At 40.8% G+C, this 20,003-nt stretch overlaps 1 protein-coding gene across 1 annotated transcript in view; it reads left to right on the top strand.

Moving 5' to 3' along the window:
* atf6 (activating transcription factor 6) overlaps positions 1-20,003 on the top strand; it is a 31,351-nt gene that overhangs the window by 9,091 nt on the left and 2,257 nt on the right. Inside the window, exons 8-15 of the mRNA XM_046391141.1 lie at positions 4,326-4,511; positions 4,676-4,767; positions 6,202-6,345; positions 7,881-7,976; positions 8,097-8,199; positions 8,852-8,922; positions 10,114-10,225; positions 13,774-13,858. Of these exons, the coding sequence (XP_046247097.1) occupies positions 4,326-4,511; positions 4,676-4,767; positions 6,202-6,345; positions 7,881-7,976; positions 8,097-8,199; positions 8,852-8,922; positions 10,114-10,225; positions 13,774-13,858 (889 nt within the window). The remainder of the gene's footprint in view (positions 1-4,325; positions 4,512-4,675; positions 4,768-6,201; positions 6,346-7,880; positions 7,977-8,096; positions 8,200-8,851; positions 8,923-10,113; positions 10,226-13,773; positions 13,859-20,003) is intronic.

Consider the following 20,003-nt stretch of genomic DNA (forward strand, 5'->3'; position numbering starts at 1 on the left):
GTGCAACATAATGAATTATAGATAGAAAATCAAGATATTGTGCTGCATGGGCCTTGTTGCTGTCACTTCTGCCCTGCTAACAAAGGCATAGTAGAGAGGATACATAGGAAGAGAAGGAAGTGGAAACAAATCTGTAATTTCAAATTTCATTTTTGGTCTGGCAGCGGGTTCCTTTTGCCCTGGTGGCCCACCAGAAATGTTCAGTTACACTGGAAACACTGCAAGGTATCATACAGCTAATTTTAACTATATATCAATTATACTCAGTACAGTTTCCAAGACTTTTTAATACATGTTAGAACATAGAATAACAGTAGCACAGGCAGAGAGGAGTCATAAAGTCTTTGGTTCAATAAAGTTACAGAGCTAACATAACCGTAACCACCAGTACCTTATTGTGTGTGATTTTAGCTTTTCATTTGTAAGAAGGACAATTAATTTCTTACAGAGTTACATACTCTCACTTGAAACAGACTTGTTGTTTGCGTGGCCTACTGAGAAGCTGTTGAGTCGCATCATGCTGTGTGAGTGTGTTTCCTAATGTTCGGACCCGCTGCAGCTGTGTTCACTTTATAAGCTCACTGTGGTTTGGCTGCAGCACAGTGGTGTGCTGTGTGGGATGTGTAAAATGCCTGTTAAAGATGACATGCTAGTGCCAGGTGTTAGTGCATGTTGTATGTACAGTATGTCTGGGTACCACTGTTCATGTTGTTCATAGTACTCTATAACCTATATAAGCCGGGGTGTTAAACGGCTGCTAACGATTACATGCTTCAGACAGGTGTTGTGCAGGACGAAGCATTTGCGACAGCTGTAAACAGCCATCAGGGATTGGGTCACTGAAATGTAATGAGCTCCTACACAACTGGGATTTAGCTCTGTGTGTGTGTGGCTCTGCATTCTAGACTGAAAAACAGGCCAGGCTGGAATTGCAAGCCTCAACAAATTCTCCTATTAGCAGGATTGGAGGAGTTACAGCAGGGGACCCTAGGAAAGGATGATGTGCTCAGGACGGGAAGAGGTCCACTCCCTCCAACATAGCAGATGATGCTTTCATGTCTTTAATTTTGTTTTGCATGAGTGTCCAGTTTCCAAAATCAGAGACCTCAGCTCAGCTAAAGAAAACTCACATAGAGAAAATTAGTGGATAGCTACAACAGAGTTTAATTAAAACCATCTCAGCTCTTTGAAACGTGACATCAGGTTGTTCAGGATTCTTAAATGTTGACTTGCTATTTTGCTTCGTTGTTCAACACTTATACAGGGAGAACCCTATCATGGATGCCAGGAGTGGAGCAACAGTGTATCTTGTTTATTTAATACAAGGCGCTTAATTGAATACACTGAGTGATTTGAACAATTTATCATATGATTTGTTGAAAATCATTTGAAAGTTTCCGCTTTCTGGACTTTGAACTCATGTTTTTGTCACCACATCTGGTTGTTCTTGTTAAAATGTCAAAGAGCTGCTTTTGTGTAATGGGAAACCTACTGTGAATCACACAAAACTCTGTTGTTCAAATGAAGGCCTGCTGCTCTAATTTACCTAATGGGAGGGTAAATTTTGTGATTGGTTTTATAGTAGACTGTAAAAAAAAAAAAAAAACTGTCACATCTTCCACTTGTTTGTGGACTACGGCTTTGAATCTTTGAATTTGGCATTAAGGCCATTGCTGTCTTGATTTTCTGTAGCAAAAAGTGACCACATTTGGCCAAGATTGTGGGGCTGTAGATGCATTGCTTCACCTTTTATCTTGACTGGATCTGACTGAGAGCCCAAGAACACATTTGGTAGCACCTTGTCAGTCATAAGCTTACCACACCCTGTTTTATTGTTTATTTTACTCTAAATGGGATCATAACTTGATGAATGAACATCATGTGGTATTGAAGAAGTCTTCAAACCTGCTATTCAGATCGTAAACTCATTAGGAAACTGTTTATTCGGGTAAGAAATCAGATGAGAAGTATGGTAACATTTTCATAGGCTTAAATGCAATCTGACTTCCATTGTATCCCTTGCTGGCAATGAGAAAGAATACATGTTTAAGTCACTTCCACATTGTACAATGCAAAGCATCATCATTCAGCTGAAACTCTCTTACTTTTGTTCTGCACCAACTTGTGTAACCCTCAACTCTTAGTGCAGTTTCAGTCAAGAAACGTGGATTTTAAAATGGAAACGTAAGAAAAACTTAAAAAAGGAAATCCAACACAAAATAGCTCTTACAAAAAAAAACATTCATTATCACAGGTTAACAGTTATTTCACCTGTGGAAGGCATGCCACAGTTATAAGTGTTTATGACCTACAGTAAAATCAGGACATGTTTTCACTCAAACTTGTTAAACTCCCCTCCCATTTGGGTTGGTTAATGGTTTATCACACACTTCCTCCTGGAGTAACCCTTTAGATGCTGAATGGAAGGAGAAGACCCCCTCACCAGCAGTGTGACAGTTAGGCGTGCTGGGATCTGTTGGTTTGTCGACTCTTGTTTTCTCCTCTTCACCTGCATTCATTCCTGTATCGTGTTGGAAGAGTTGTTGAGCAGAAATTTTCTTTTTCAGTAGAACTCTGAGCATGTGCCCTGCTAATGAGCACCTTGGCAGTTTTTTGTTTTGTTTTGGTTTTTTTTTTCTCGTTGACTTTTCCCATCAGCGCTTTAATAGTTTGAGCCAGCAGCCGTTTTTCCATCCATTCCAGGGAGGTTAATTGAGAAATGCCGCTCTGCCATTTTGTTGCCCCCTGCCCCACATTTTCCTCCTCGGCCTCATTGTGGTGGCCATGTGAAGTTCCCCCTGCTCTCCACTCCCTGGTAACTGCTTACTTGCAGTGTTCCCAGGCTCGGGCTAGTGGCACGGCTCCCAGATCTGGGCTGGGAGACAGAGGGGTTTCTCAGGAGACAGAACACAAATAGAGGGATCCAAATAACTTAATCACCAGCGGGGCTATTAGGTCCAGGATCTTAGAGGCTTACCCTGGTGTTTGTGTTAGGAGAAGACTAGTAGATGAGTAGCTGGGGACTGGATGGCCCACGAAGATGTTTGGCTAGTCACCACAGTCATGGGTCGTCTTAATTTGCTATAGGGCATGCAAAGATATTTGATGTTTGTGTTTGAGTGGAAAACTTTGTTTTTCAGGTCTCACCTCACTGACCTTGATCAAAAGGAATCCCAATGGTTTTTCTTACTGGAAACAAGCTGGAAAACAGCTCCTGCTCATTTATTTATTTAGTTCCTAATTTGTTTATTTTTACATATCTATTTTGTGTTTTTGTTTGCCCTTTTGGGCATTGTTGTAAACAGTCTTAATTTAGCATAAAACCTTGAGAAAACAAAATAAAATCTAATTGATGAATATTGTTTGTTTAGTTAAGCATTTCATTAACTCATGTGCAATTGCAACAATTAAGACTGACTAAACTAAACTGAGCTTTAAAAAAAACCCCAAACATCTAGACCTGTAACATATATAGTGTCTCACTGTTTATGTGTCTCAGTCATGAATCCATGTCTCAAAGCATGACACGCTCTGTAAACACGTTTCTTCACATATAGAACCGAGGCATCACAAGTGACCTCCTGGCCTTTCAGAGGATGTCAGTGTAAATATTATCAAGCAGAAGCTTGATCATGTGCACTTAAGGGTTCTCTGGGGGCTTGTTAAAGCCTTGATTTATTACGGAGGCGTCATTAACCTCGCCACACATCTTGAACATGTTTGTTTATTATTTTATCTCTGTAGCAAACTGGAGCATCAGTGGCCGAGGTGTTTTCCCGGTGAGAATAACGAAGTTGACGATGGCTTTTATGTTTGTGTCCCTTTCCCCTCTTCCATTTACTTTCTCACTATGTCATCCATCTTTTTACTGTTATTTTCTCTTTTTCAGACAGGAGGAATGAGGCTTGGTGTTTGGTGTGGAAACACTGATCAGCATATATAACATAACTTATCAAAGATGAACTGTTCTGTGTTATTTTGCATACCTAAATGTGTGAATATCAGTTTTTTTCCCCACTTATCCTCTTGACACTGTACAGACAAAGATTGTTCATGAACGAAAAACCATTTTTGCCCAAATGTCCCTGAGAGCATAGATAAACATGATGTCACACTAGTGAGGGGAAGCTATGATCTTCAGCCCAACAGGTGGCTGAAGGAGGTGTTTCATAGCATTCTCACAATAGCATTCTCACACCCTTCTTTCCTGTTTAGATAGGTGGCAAATGGATACATCCACATGCATGACTTGACACAGGTAGTGACCTATGTCAAAATGTTATTCTTATGTTTCTGTTTCTGTCTTTGTCCCCCTCTCGCTCCAGTCAAAGATGTCTCAGCGGCAGCAACGCATGATAAAGAACCGTGAGTCTGCATCTCTGTCTCGCAAAAAGAAAAAAGAGTATCTGCTCTCTCTGGAAGCTCGCCTGAAATTGGCGTTGTCTGAGAATGAGGCGCTCCAGTGTGAGAATGGCAGCCTCAAGAAACAGCTGGAGAGCCTGCTGAGTGAGGTGAGAAGCTGTGAGCCACAGCTCTGCCAATACATCTACTCAGCCTACATCGTAAAGATGCCTATGCACAATATCAGATCCAAAGCAAGCTTTGAGAGTGGTCAGTCACTGATAACTCATATCTGCAAGTCATAATATCACATGATGTCTTTCTTTTCCTGCAGAACACAGCATTAAATGCAAAAGCCCCCAAGAGGAGAGCTGTGTGTCTCATGGTGGTGTTGGTGTTCCTCGTGCTAAATGTTGGACCAATGAGGTGAGCATATGACACTTGATTTGTAAATATGGCGCACCGGTTTCACTTACTGTCTGAAAGCAAAAGAGCACCGATGATGGCAGGAAAACCTCTTGTAACAGCGACGTATCATGGATGCACAAAAGTATGATTATTGGAGGAAAACAAATGGGAAGCCCCAATGACTCATGGTGGTGTTTCGCCTTCCATGTAAGACACACAGAAATGTTTATTGAGCACAATACAGCTCATTTCCCATGGAAGCAGCGTGTTTACACAAATCTTCTGGCAGCATTTTGCCAACAGTTTACCTAATTCTTGTTAATATTTATCACATGAATTCACCACAGTCTCCTTTTAAAGCATTGAGCAAAAATCACCTGATTGTTGAATCTTGTTGTGCATCAATGCACATACAGCTCAAGTCCCATCTTACGCTGAGTGGGACTGATCTGGTTGCTTAAAGAAACTGACTAATCCTGCCAAGGCACTCTGGTGTGTTTGTTCCATTCATTCGTTGTTGTTGCCAGAGTTTACAGGACTTTGTGACTAATGGGTGAATTAGTCTCAAGACACCCTGATGGGACGAAAGGAAAGTAACCATGCAGCATTCGCAAATGTAAAATGAAAAGCTTTTCAGGCTACAAAAAAAGCATAAAGCATTTGTTTATGGCAGTTTATCTTATTTCTGTTGTAATATAAATATTGGTGTCAAATTAAGATGAGTCATGTAAAACTACACTGGGGAAAGACTGCTGATTCCACCCTGCTCAGCAGATGGAGAGATTGTGTAATTCCACAAACCCAAGGTCACAGTACACCTCCAGCTGTAATGATGAATTCACTGTTTGCATGTTACAAAAATGTTTGTTTTCTCTCAGGAATAACTTTATCCACAAGGATGCTAGCGTGTACTTGTTGAACTTGTTGATTTTGAATATCTGCGTGTGCTCTGTGCTGGGAATATGTTCTTTCAGTTGTTCTCCAGAGCTTAAAGCATACAAAGTTTCTGGGGAGCCATGAATTACTTTGCATTTGCTACTCGAGTGGTGTTCACAGTGGCTGTGTGTGTCTGTACCTGCACTTGCATCTGTGTGTTTTGTATCGGGGCTCTCCTTTGGAATGTGAAGTATGGCTGCTTTTGAGGTCAGATCCCTTTGAAATGAAAATGCCACCCAGTGCAGTAATACCGTTGAAAGAGACCGTGTGTATTTTTGCTTGTGTGTGTGTGTGCCTGGCTTGCTTTGGGTTATACAGTCTAGATCAGAGTTCAGATTCTGCTTGTGGCTAAAAACGAAAAACCCTCCTGTGCACAGGATGTGGGCCGCATGGAATTTGGCAGTCATTTCAGTCCAGTGCCCAAGTCTCCTTTACAGTTCGTTTCCTCCATCCTGGGCGTCCTCATTTTACCTCACCTGCCTCTCTTCTCACCTCACCTGTCCTCCGTTTCCTCAGTCTGTTTCAGGGTCGCTCCAAGCTTGACGTCTATTCCACGCAGCACAGCGGCAGACACCTGTTGGATTTCTCCTCAGAGGAAGAGACTGAGGCAATTATCGAGCCTGATCCCTTCAGAAGCAGCCCCTCTGAGATTGCAGACAGGTAATGAGCTCAACGCCCCACCCCTGACACCTTTCACAACACTGCGCCTTGTCCGCGGACCAGGATGCACCTGTGCCTGTCCTCACTCTGAACTAGTCCAGCTCATTATGGCATGTGTAAACATGTGCACCAGTCGGACACCAGTTCTGTCCATATGCCTCCAGGCCCCTGGCAAGCTAGCCAGCAGTTGTGCTTTGAGTAACAAGGTGGGGAATGGGGGTCAGACTGTGTTTGACATCCAGCATTATATTGCCAGTATTACTTTATTTTTCTAAAGGGCTATATATTTTTCTTTCCCTTTTTAATGCAATAGAGACCCAGCAGTCTCATTTGTAAATTGCATAAATAACATTCTTGTTTGGTACATTACCTGCACCCCCATGTCCAGAAAAGTTGTTTTGCAAGCTGGTCAGAGTGTCTAACGTCTGCATGGCATTGCCAGCCTGTGTTTTGTCAGAGCTTGTGTAGGGTATGTTTCATGTTAATGTAAACCATTCAGCTGTAGTATCAGGTTTCCCCACCAGCATTAAACTAGCGCCGACAGGAAGGAACACATTAGCCTTTACAAAAGGGGTGACAGCACCAAACGCAGCAGAGGGGAGAATGATGAGGGAGATATGCAACCTAATCTTGGGGTCCCACTGAACAGGAAGGTGTGTGTGAAGGTTAATACGGGCCCCTCTGTTGGAGTTACGATTAGACCTCTGCGGTCTGACAGGTTGTCTTGCCGAGCCATTTCCAAAGTGTTCAGAGACAGGAAGGCAAGGCGTAGTGGACGTGTTGGCTCTGATTAGGGAGGCCCAGGGGAGGTATTACGTCGGTGGCAGACGTTTTGATAACAGGCCCCCCGCAGGTGGGCACTGACTGTGCACAGTCTACATCATCACCTCAAGCAACAGAATCATTCACTCACTGAGGTATAACAGTTGTAATCAAAGTCATAGTGACGTCTAAAGAGGAAAGTCAAGTCATGCAGTCTGCTGCTAATCCACAATGTATGTAAACTCACCTTATGGTAACAAGCCTGTGTTGTCCATGATCAGACAGTATGTGACCTACACATTGATTATGCTTAGTTCACTGTAGCATGTTTGGTTATTCTTAGAAGGATTTAAAGACATCACATCAGAATCTCTGCAGTTCTACACTCAAAGTTGCATTCAGCCACTGACACTCTGCCGCCTTTGCACATGTCAAGTATCAAGAATTTCAATCAGTAAAACTGATGAGTAATCAGTGAAATTCAGCAGGGATATAACTGTCCCCACATTGAAGGCACGCTGGGTTTTCTTTTGGTGCCGTTTAGCTTCCCATTACTCAATCTGCTTTGGGTGTTTCGCCTCTGTCAGAGGGCAAGCGGCCATGTTGGCTCTCAGTTTGCATTCAAAGCATATTCCAAACATGTGGAAAGTATTTTTAACAGATTTTTTTTATCATGAAATTCTTACATTGATTTGGGAGCATCTGAACAGCCTTATAAAGTTATCCCTGTCCTCCATGTTTAACACCCTCTGTCTGCTCTCTCTGTGTTGTAGCTCTGAGGATAAGGCCCTGATGGTGGTGAAGGATCCTATCTTTCTCAGGCCGCCTCCCCCCTGCCAGCCTCCTGTTAACAGGACCAAGTGTTTAGAGTAAGTTATGACCTTTTTAATGTACTTTTCTCCTTTCACATAAGACCATGACCTCGCTCAGATCACATCTAAAATGTAAAAAATAAAAAAAACAAAAAACTAATATACACTGATTGGCAGGTTGGCTCATGAGTTGAGGGGTTGGGTCCACCGTCATGAAGTTCAGCAGACCAAATCCAGGCGTATGAGCAACACCAATCACAAACCTACCAGGACCATTCTGGTAAGTCAGGGGAAACAAAACTTATGGGCCCTGCAAAAATTATTGCGATGATCAGTGTTTGCAATAAAGCTTAAAAACTAAACTTCACTTGTCTTTTATTTAATTAGTTCCAGTAAAAAGTTTTGGGGGTTTTTTGGCAAACCAAAGCCTCTCTTTCACCACTGTTTCACCTCCCCTCACACCTTCCCTTTTTTCTGCCTCTCATTTCTCTTTATTGGGCTGAGTTTAATCCGGCAACCCTGAGAAAGTAAACACAACACTCAGAGGGGAGCTGCAGGATTAGTGCCCCCCTGCTCCTTTTTTCCGTCATTTTTTCAAAATCTGTCACAGTAAGTCTAATCCACTCGGAGCTGCCTAGTTTGTATATGCCCATTCTTCATTTGACTATAAATTGAAATGTAGATGTGTTTATTACTCACGTTTATTGAGCAGTTTTAGTCCAGACAGTATTTCAACATGTGAAACTTTACAGTGCTGGTTGTGTGTGTGCAATGTAATGTGTGTACTGGTGATGGTCAATTACAATGTTTTGAATGGAGACTGTATTTGTGTGTCGGATGGAGTTGCCAAGAGTTTATCCTGCTCTCTCTAATGGTTAGCTGAAGCGAACATAAAGAGATTATAGCTAATTCTCTCTTGTTTTTTCAAACAGAAAACAGAAACTAAGGAGTCTGAGAGTGCACAGATTGTGACCGTCCAATACACTGAAACTACTGAAGAGAAGTGAGTAAAGGCCTTTTGCGGTATATTTGTGTCAGGTTCACAAAAGTAAAATATTTTCAAGGTTTCAATATGTTTCGTACAAACGGTGCCCATTGCTGTTTTAAACCTGCGTTGATTGTTTTTTTGACGGCTAGAGGGCAGAACACACTTTAGATTTCAGTGCAAATACACAGTCACAGCTTCTTGGTGGTAAACCAACATTGTGCTGTAAACTAAAACAGTGAGCTGTAATCTGTTTAGAGCAGCAGACTGGAGTGTTTATTGTCAGCAGGATCCACAGAAATAGATTATGTAAAGAAACTGTAGACATAACAGACTTGTATGTTTCATTGTTTTAAAGTTGTATTTGATCAAAGTGTAATGGGAAACAACATTTCTGTCTCTATTTCCACATTTTTTTGGCATTTGCCCTCTTTTCAGTTTTTATCTGACCAATACATATTACAGCTATTTAAAAGCATGACCCTGCAGAGGTTTGGCGATCAATAAATCAGTTTCTATTGGATTACACCATGTAGTTCAGAGCAAACAGATGGAGTGAATAGTTTTTTTGGCCACCTACAGTCTTCCTTTTTCCAGTCTGTGAAGGCCTAAGAAACATCCAGATCTCGAGGACAAAGGAAGGAAAATCACTTTCAGCAGTTGACGTTCTAGTCGGCCAGAATAAAAGCAAAAAAAAAAAAATCCCAGGTCATCGAGGGACTGTAGCCTGCCTTTGACAGAAGTATTACTTTGAGTCTTCATATGTTTGATGGTTCTGCTGTGTACAATCAATGCAGACAGTCTAAAACAGTTTCAAACCCAAAGAGAATCAGTTTACTATAATGTGAAACAGAAAGCAGCAAGTTGTTATATTTTAGGCTTGGAGCCAATTAATTATTGTCATCAGTGACTGGTGTGTCCTCTTCGGCCATTTGAATGATCTTGTTTGAACCACGAGATAGAAAGTTGTCTGTGTTGGGTTTAATCAGACAAACATCGCAAATAGTATTAGTTTTCTGATAAAATTCTTACACCTGTTAAATAATTTTATCTGAATGAAATTTGTCAAATATATTACATTTCTTCTGCACAAGATTCAGATTGTCAGCACTTGATCCGTGTCTTAGGTGTCTGTTTCAAACCATATTGATTTGATCTTCTGAATCATTGAGTTGTCATCATATTTGTCCTTTTTTTCTTCATCAATAGGAATCCTGGCAGTGAGCTGCAGGTATACTACGCACCTCACCACACCTACAGTGACTTCTTTGATGAGATCAATCGCCGTGGCGACACTTTCTACGTAGTGTCTTTCCGCAGGGTAAGTTTCGACTTGTCTGCTCCTTGGCATTCATATGAGAGGGTTAGCAGGCGCTGGCTCCCACGTGATATCTGACACAGTGGTTAAATTGATCACATAAAGTAAAATTAATGGAGATTTCAATGGCAGTTTTCACAGCTGGACACTGATTTTATTGCACTTGTGTCTTTCTTGAGATTACCTTCTCCCAAACTGGCCTTGAAAAGCAACAAATTAATCACAGAAAGGGTAACTTGTGAATCATAAATTGTATGCGGTAGGTATGTTCCTTAAGAGAGAGAAGAAAGTGGTGGTCGGGGGAGGGGAGGACATAAACACGCCCAAGGGTGTAACCACCCGTTTCCAGTCCAGTTTCCTTAGTCCATTTGCAATCATCATGGCTGTGTTTTAGGGTTTTAGGCATGACCATATGTCACTGTTAATCTTCTTGGCCTTTATTCATTTAACCATTTTTCCACATTTAAGACTCTGAATCTGGTTTTAATTTTCCCTCTAAATATGATTGATCTTGGACATCATATTTAGAGAGAGTTCTTTGATTAGTTTGGTTTAGTTTCTTTGAGTGCTTTCCTCTCTTGTCAAATATACAGTATCTTATATTTATAGAGCCCCCTCCCAGTCTTGCATCCTGTCATTCGTAAGTTCTAACCCAAAAAAAAGGAAAACAAATATCCTGCAGGGGTTTTCTCCCTTGAGTTCAACCCATTATAGTTTGTGTGTATAGAAAATCGCTGCTCCATCTTCATCTACTGTGCCAAATAACACACATTTACATCCATGATCTGAAGTGATCTCATTCTTAACAAAAACACTTTTTGTTACTGTTTCAATCACACATGACACTCATCACCTCAGGATACTCTGGTGTTGTTAAGACCTTAAATCCTTAGGATTACTCAGTGGGGTAGAAGTTTTGAAGCATGTGGACAAAGATCAAGACCTCTTGTCACCAAGCAAGTCACAAAAGCTGGGCTCTGAGTTGGCATGGTGACAGCGGTAACAATAGTGTGTGAGTCAGGGCCTCTACAGGTCAAGTAGCTGTCCTTCAGGTTCTAGTGGCTTTGTGTTACTTGAGCATTGAGGGTGACTCTTCCAAATATAATTTTTAAAAAACATGTTGAAAAATGGCTATTAGTGACAGTTAGCGACAATTAAACTTATATAATTATAGTAACAACTGAAGGAAAATAACTTTTTTAATTATTCTAAAGCTTTAAAAATGTATGTGCGAAGATGCAGGGCTGCAGTGAATGATTATAACTGATTGAGTGTTTGGTCTGTAAATATCAGAAAATACTGGAAAATGTCCATCTTAATATCTAAAAGCACGAGGAAATGTCTTCCTATAGCTTGTTTTGCTCAGCTCTCAGTCCAAAACCAAAGATATTCTGTTTATGGTATTACGTTTAAGAGAAGACAAAGAAATGCAGAAAATCTTTAAAAAATATTTGCCATTGTTACTTGAGAAATGACACAAATGAATATTCAGTTATCCAAATAGTTGCTGAAGAATTTTCTTTTGGTCGATGAATCAGTTGTTTTAGCTTTGTGTATATGTGTTAATCATTCTGACTTTCTTTCACTCATTTTAAGCCAAGGGAATATATCCAGCTTCCTTACACAGCTGATGACTTTGGGCATGATTTTGTTTTCTTTTTGTTCTTTATTAAATGCTGAAGTGGATTTAACAGTAATCAAAGATGAATTATTGTATGACAAAAACACATGATGAAGCAATAAACAGTAAAGAGTAAAGTAAAGAGTATAAATTATAAGCCTGTTACTCAGTGTGGCCTTTTTATTCTTACAGACCTTTGTCAGCTTTTCTCAGTTAGTTTATTTGCCTGTATTTTGTTTCCTGGGTTTCAGGTTGTGTGTATGTGTGTATATGTGTGTGTGTGTGTGTGTGTGCAAAAGCGGGTGTGCTTTTGTTTTTTGTTCCAGTCAGTATGGTCTTATTACAAGATTACCAAAGCTCTGTATTAAATTTGGAATTTGTTTAGATTTGCTTAGATTTTAAAGCCAATCACCACCTATTTTGACTTTTGTCTTTCAAGGCAAAACATTGTTCATCATGGCTGATGTTGCCCTCATCAGTAGAGGTCACTCTATAGTATGTAGCCTGCTCAGAGACGGCCATGCTTAGGTCAGGGTAACTTGTAGCCCTCAACAGATACATTACCACCTGTGGCTTTGTTTGGGTATGAAATGAGGTGAGGCGATGGAAAACATAACAAGGCCAAAATATGGAACTGCTCCTCTCGTCCGTCATTTTGTGGTCTTGCTTCACTTCTCCCGTCGTTTTAGCACCTGTGACTTTATGTAAGCGAGCGTTGAGGTGGTGGAAACACTGGCCGCTTTCACCATAGATTGTAGCCCATACGTTTTGAGGAAAATTCACCTGTTGTCATGGCAGCTGTAGTTGTTGTCTCAGTTTGACAAGTTCTCCAGTCCCCCTGATGATGAGCAGTAATGTGATTGGTGTTTTCCTGCCACCTTCCAAACAGTCAAGGCATTGCCTGACTCATTTTCAGCATTTAATACTCCCACTGATGGCTTACAGCTTGTCCTTCATTCCTTGTAGTGTCATGACCTTATATCACACCAAACCCTTTATTCTGAAGGAAGTTACACAAGCTGATGAAACATTTTAGTGCCATTTTAGTAAAACCTGCAAGTCATTATCAGTGCAAAACTAAAATCATGGAGTTCCCCTTCACTTGTGCCCATAGCAGAAACTGGTCACTGCTTCTTCAGTTTGCACATCATTTTAATTTTGTAGTCCGATAACTTTGAAAAGTAAACTGAATCTTCTGATGTTTCATCCCATTCTTAAAGTGCACAAAGTCGTTCTCTGAAATCCCTTGATTTGTGATTTGCTCCGTTAATTCCAGCAGAAACCACTTCACTCTTTGTTTTACTGGTTTTCGCTCATCTGTTTGGTTGTCACCCTCAAATATGTACATGATTTTTTTCGTCAGTCCGAGTATTAATTCAGGTAAATGATTAAAATGATAGCTTTTGCACCTGGTAGTGGAGCTACAGCCTTAAGCATCATTACCGTGTGTGCGTGTGAGTCACTTGTGTGTTCTCGCATTAGCATTCCTCTCCACCACAACTCCTTCTGAGAGGATGTGCTCAGATTAAAACCTTCCCTGTGATTGTCTAATGAGTTGCAAACAGCTATTTTAATAGCTTTAGGAACTACTTTGCTGGTTAATGCAATTTTGATCTCCTCACTCTTTTAGAGTGCACTTAGTGTAAGCTGACAGTATTGGAATCGGAGTGGTTTTAACTGGGCTTTTGAGGCGTGGAAAAAAAGGCCATGGCGGAAATTATTGCCTTTTTCTGGGATCTTTTACCCTTCCAGATAACTTTTGCATCATTGATAACCTCAGGTTGTTAGCGTAACTCCCTCAGTAGGTCTTCTCATCAGGATTATAAACTTAGCTCTGATTCTTGGTCAACAACTGCTTGCACCAGCCATTTTGTTTGCTCCCAAATGAGTTGTGTTTTCCTCTTGATGACCTTGTTTTCTTTGTTTTCAGGATCATCTTCTACTTCCAGCCACCAGCCACAACAAAGGAAGTCGACCCAAGATGTCTGTGGTGTTGCCAGCCATGAACATAAATGGTATGCGCTGCAGCACAGACACAACAGTTGGGGAGCTTTGTTCACTCAACACAATGTAACAGATGAGAGGCAAACTGGGTGCAGATTCAGAAACACGTCTCCCCACAAGAATGCATTACTTCTGACCTAAGACACTAGACAAAAGTAGAGCACTCTTTAGCACTTTATAAGCCTATTAAGGTGATAGTGATCCTTTTTTCGTCTGTGCTGCTATTTGGTTTTCTAAAATCTACCAACTTTGATCATGAGTGTGGGTTGTCTCTTTCAGTTAAATCGATGTTTCTTTGTAGATTTTCTTTGCCAAAAAGTTTCTTTGTCATTTGGTGTGTTGTTCCTTGAAAGCCTTTGCTCCCTCCTTCCCTCTGAGCTCTTGTGGTTTCTGTTAGGTTTTTCAGCCTGTGATCGTACTATAAAATTGTTGTATAAAATTGTTAAGACAAATACTAAGAGAATGCCCTCATGTCAGCCTAAAAACATAATGTTACTACAACTTTGTTATCATTACTAAAAACCTACACTGCCTGGATTGTTTCATATACATTTATCATCTATGAGGTAAAACTGTTTTTAAGGACAGGCATTATCATATAAGCAAAGCACCCAAAAAGTTCATGCCAGTATCATCCAGACCTGTGATTTGTGACAGCTACAGACAAGGTAAGTGATAATGTGTGCAACTTATGTAAGAGCTGAAGTCACCAACACCACAAAAATGGCCGAGAGGTCAACTTTAGTGACTCAAATTAGCCAAAGTGAAGCCTAGCAGACAGCTTGCTGCTAACAGTTTCTGCCAACTAGTCACTCCTTTAATTATGCCAAATTTGAAGCCTTAATGGGATTTAAATAAGCAAGTTACATAAAAATTCCCCACCAACGCAGTTGTCATGAACAGAGAAATTGGCTATAGACTGTAAACATGTTTATTTCTGCACTAAAGTTGAGCATTTTCATATGGGGATTGGTGGGGATTGACTCGCTTTTGGAACCAGCGTCAAGTGGCCATTCAAGGAACTGCAGCATTTAGACTCATTTCCTCTTTAAGAAAACCGTTGTAGTTCACAGCTTGTCGTAGTGGCAGCAATGAGAGTGCACGCGGTTTGCGGTTTAGGGGGAGTGATTTCCATCAGTCCATTTGAGAAGCAATCACCCGTTTATTTGACCATTTGTCCTCATAAACAAAACTCATCCAGCGTATTTTAACACTGGTGTACATGAGGTATACGCCTCTGTCTGAGCAGTTTGTTGACAAAAACCTTGGATTTAAATTGGCACATTTGTTTCCAAATTGGTTTTTTTTCTTTTTCTTTTTCTTTTCTTTCTTTTTTTTTTTTTTTAACAAAGTAAACATGTTTTTGATCTCCACGATTCTCCATGATCCTTAGATCTGCTGAATAACTGATGCAGTATGTCAAAATCAGGTCATCACAGATTTCAGTTGAAAGAAGTCTTCTGTCCAAATTCTGCAGGCTTAATTATCAGGTGGCTTGATTTTGATTTTCACCAAGCCTACAGGACAGTGAACTGAAATTGAAACCTGCTCAATAGGGATAATGTTTATGTAGGGTGTGAGCTATTAGAAAGACAGAAAGTTGGTTTTGGCTGTTAACCTGGCGTTTTTATCTGAAATCTTCTTGTTCGTCCGTTATCTTTCCCTCTAGTCTGTGGCAAAGCACCAGCAACACATTTGATTAGTGATTCAGCCAGCTCTGAGAGGGGTGAGTCAGTGGAATATAAGCCACTTCCCTCAGCAGGGAAGACATGACCATTGGGAAATAACTTTTTTTTTTTCTGAAAGGGCGGCGTTAGAGATGAAGATTGATGAAGGTAAACATTGTTCTTGGTCGGTCTTGTCAGGGAGGAATGTTGAGGTCCGTGCTGGTCAGATGGTCCATTGAAATAGCAGTAAATAGTGAAATCCAAGACCTTTTCAGCTAATTGTTGAAATGGGCAAACAAAAGTGGCATTCAGGGAGAGATACGGGGTCTGGAAAGATTCTTGTTACGCCAAGTGAAGGGTCTTCAGTTTGCATTATCTGTCATGGATGCCTGCAGCTGGCCACAAATGCAAAACATTGTTTTTCAGTGCTTTGTTCCAAAACTCTTTTACTGCTTGTACTGGGAGAGTACCGATATCAGTTTTGTGTTAACAGAGATGCAGTAGCTTCCGTCTCAGATGCCATAACTGTTCGTCATTGTAGTCCCTCATTGACCTGACAGCAAAGACGGTAGTTAAAAACTAAGCCAAGAGAGGCTGATGTTGAAAGGTCAGTGGTGATTCTCTAGTAGCATAACACCCCTGAGGTCCTTTCTCCTTCAACATGTAAAGCCATGTGTCACACAGACGACAGCCTTACAGCATTATTTAAGATTGAGGCTGTCTTTGTATGAAACTTTGAAGTGATTAAGAGCAAATGTACATATTTAGCTGGGTGAAACCCTAAGAAAAGCAGAAGCACTGTCTTCTTTCGGGAACATGATTGCGCCACAGTCGAGTATAATTCTTTCCAGCTTCCTGCTGCTGCTCGCCTTTAGGAATGCCTTCTTTCTCCAGTCACTAAATGGTTTTCATCTGGGGAGGTGGATAGACTCTGTTAATCTGGAGTGAAGTTTTGGTCTGTCTTGGTCATTAACTGAACATCGAAGATGGAGACTTTGATGTAAGCCATCGTTTCTGTCTCGCTGCGTGTCCACGTTTCAGAGGCTCTGTTAAAGTTACTTAACCTTAACATCCTTGATTCTCTCTGAAAACGCATCCGGCTGAGCAGTGGCTCCTCATATGGACTGAACGGTGTGTTTATTTAATGATCCTCTGATTTTGAAAGCAACTCAATCAAGTGGAAGCGACGTGTTTGGAGGAGAGGAATGTTTTGGAGATGACATCATTTACAGGTGGATCGACCACGGGACGTACTGCAGTCTATTTTTACTTCTCTGAGATTGTACACGTGCACTTTAGCTAACAGGCAGCTTTCACTGGGGGCTGAAGGTAGAACTCAGCACCACTGATGGAGTTGGGGGTCAGATTTTCCTACTCATCTAATCTAAACAAACATCCCCACCAGGGCTCTGTGAAGGAGTGCACCCTTAGCAACCCAAATGTTTAACCCTTGCCATCCTTGCCCAAATAAGTTCCAACTCGCAAGTGACTCTTTGGCCCAACACCTCACCAAACATTTGCAGAACCAGTGACATTTCCATCAACCTCAGCTATACTTTGTTTGTAGTATTAATTTGCAAATTCTAACCCATGATGATTAATAAAGTAGGAAATATGCTGTACTTCCTAAATGTAACTTGCAGTACAGCCAAACAGAGCTGCTAGCATGATTGTAGACTCTTTTTGCCCATGAGATTGATGAAAAAATTTCTAATGTTAAAACACTGCTTTATTGTTCAACACTGACTTGTACATTCTATTGCAGAGCCCCTAGTCGTCCCCATATCATCTTATTAGACCTGCACTTATCTTTATTGACCCAATGATGATTTTGAGAATGAATTGGTTCCTCTTGGATATTAACAAAAGCTTCTCTCATGAACATGTCCTCAGAGTTTGTGCCAGTCTGGCAGCCACCATCCTCCCAAGATGTACTCTCAGGTTTCCTCAGATGCTTCTTTGCCAGACAGTGAGGTTTTATCAGCACACACCGGCTCTCTGTGTCGCTGAAACTTTCTGGAACATCTCCAGATGGCACTAGTAAAAGAGGGGAAGGAGACCACGCAGAGCAGGACGGTAGATTTGGCAGCGTCTTCAAAGAGCTGCTGTTTGGAGTTAGGGCCTCGTGGCTCTGTGTTTCCTATTTCACTTTTCAGGCTGCTGTTCAAGCAGTTGGCTGAATAGAATTTAGACATTTTGGTAATTTGAAGAAAGGTGAATGTAATCAGTGTGGGGTATTAAATGTGAGTCTTCAGTTTGGATAATGGTTTAGATTGCTGCCCACAAATGACTTTGTAATTATTGGGCACTTAAAAAATAATTTTGGGGTATAGAAATCTAGTTAAGCGGTAACAGAAGACAATCTCACAAAAGAGAGCGAACAGCTGAAACCTCCATAAATTGCTTTTTTTTCATCACCTTAAATGGCAGATGTGTTTGCAAACCATTCTGTGTAAGCACTAAGACGCAGAGTAACATAAACATACATTTAAAGTCATGTTTCTGGATACTTGGTGAACATAAATCCAGTATTCACCCTTCTTTTATTTCTGTTTTGGACTCCACAAATGACTCCAGGAAATATCTGGTTCTTGGCCTCCTGAATGCTCCACTATGACTTCCACGACTTGTCTCTAGCTTTGCCTGTTTGCTGCAGGACAGAGAACAGTAGATTATTAGAAATTATTGCAGAAAGCAACTTCTTGCTGCAACTGGAAGCTATACTGATGAGAGTGAATTAAAAAAACATTATGAGCAGAGTCAAGTGAAAATTGCTTCACCACAAGCGACACATAACATATGGTCATTTGATCCATTAATGTAGCGTTTCGATTAGAGCTGCTTTAATTTTTATGAGGCACAGTTTAATTTTGGTGTGACAGTTTTTATTAGAGGATACTAATAACTGATCAAAGTAACTGTGAGCTAAATACAGGGTTATGTAGGCTGTAATGCGAAGCAGTGCAGGTCATGATTCACTGGCTGTAACGTGTAAAATAAATAACTTTATAAATAAGCTTTATGCTGGTAAACTCGTCAGAACATATCTACAGGGTGCGTTCACTCTGCTTGACTGCTACATCTATGCTCAGTTTTTTGTTTTTTTTTTGCAGGATTTCTATTCTAGTCATCTTCCTCACATGGTGTGCATTTGGATTTTGCATGTGACACGTTTCCACTTTGTGCTGTCTGTCTGTTGGAGGTCTATTTATTATTGAATTGTTTATCTTGAACTGAACAGAATCTACAGGCTTGGCTGTGCAGTAAGGGCAGGACCTTGAACCAAAGGGGGAAAATAATCAGCTATATGGAGATACAGAGAGAATAACTTTTCCAGCTCCAGGAGCCTAATTTGAGATAGATATAGCGTGAGAAAGAGCAGAATCCTAACTCACAGGACTATTTCCTGAGATGTCTGTTCAAACACTGAAGCCATTTAAAAAGTTCCAGTTTCGCTGCAGGTGCAAGAGAGGGAATTAGGCAGCAGATGAAGTCATACTCAGCATTACGTCTACTAACAATCTAATGATATGAACATCCATGGAGTCTTTTGGCTGCAGAAGGGGCTAGTGTTTCATCACTATACAATATGATCTGATAGACTCAAACTGCAAAAAATCAGGAAATCTTGCAGAAAGGCAGAAGGAGTTGATGTCTTGCACAGGTGTCTGAAGAAAAGACTGCAGCTTTTAAACAACTTGCAGCACTCCCAGGCATTTTAAAGATGCCTACAGCTCCATTTCTGGGTCATATACGAGTGCACTAAAACACTGAAACTCTGAAGTGTGTTTGTCTTGTGTGCTCCATGTGGGGAATGTTGTTATCATCTTGACTCTCTGGCTGACCTACAAAGGAAGCCCAAAGTCTTTAAATTGTCTGTTAATGTAAATACACAAGAGATCCCTCAACATTTTGTTAATAGCCTTTTTCTAGCAAAGAATTTTACAAGCCTGTCCGCTTTAGAAAATGTTCTTCCTCCCAAGGCTGAGCAAAGTTATTCTGTGGGAGACCACAAACCATGAACCACATCGTTGTTTTAAGTCCAGCAACTTTAGTGCAGCAGACTTGAATGTCCCAAGATAAAGCCAGAGTAATTCCTTTGTAGATTAAACCTCAGGATGACCCTGTGAAAATATGTTCATCTTTGATAATGAGCTTTGTATTTGTCATCATACTGTAAACCATCTGCCACGTGTTGCATTCTCTGGGTTTTTTCATTTTACACACAATAGCCTGACTCATCAGCATCGATCACTCGCTGTCCCTCAATCTTGCCAGAGACTTTTCTTTTCTTCTCTGAAGTCAACGAGAAGCCTTGAAGGATCCTGACACATCATCAGCGATCGCTCTATGACTCTTTTTCTCTGTCCCACACTCTTGCCAGAATTCCTTCTTTTTTCCTCTCAAATTTGCATGTCCTGCTCTTGTTTAGAGCTGTTTACTTTATCTCTATGAAGAACAAATCTGGCATGTGACTCACCTCTGGATC

Source organism: Scatophagus argus, chromosome 6 (genome assembly GCF_020382885.2).
Source record: "Scatophagus argus isolate fScaArg1 chromosome 6, fScaArg1.pri, whole genome shotgun sequence".
In the NCBI taxonomy this organism is placed as follows: Eukaryota; Metazoa; Chordata; class Actinopteri; family Scatophagidae; genus Scatophagus; species Scatophagus argus.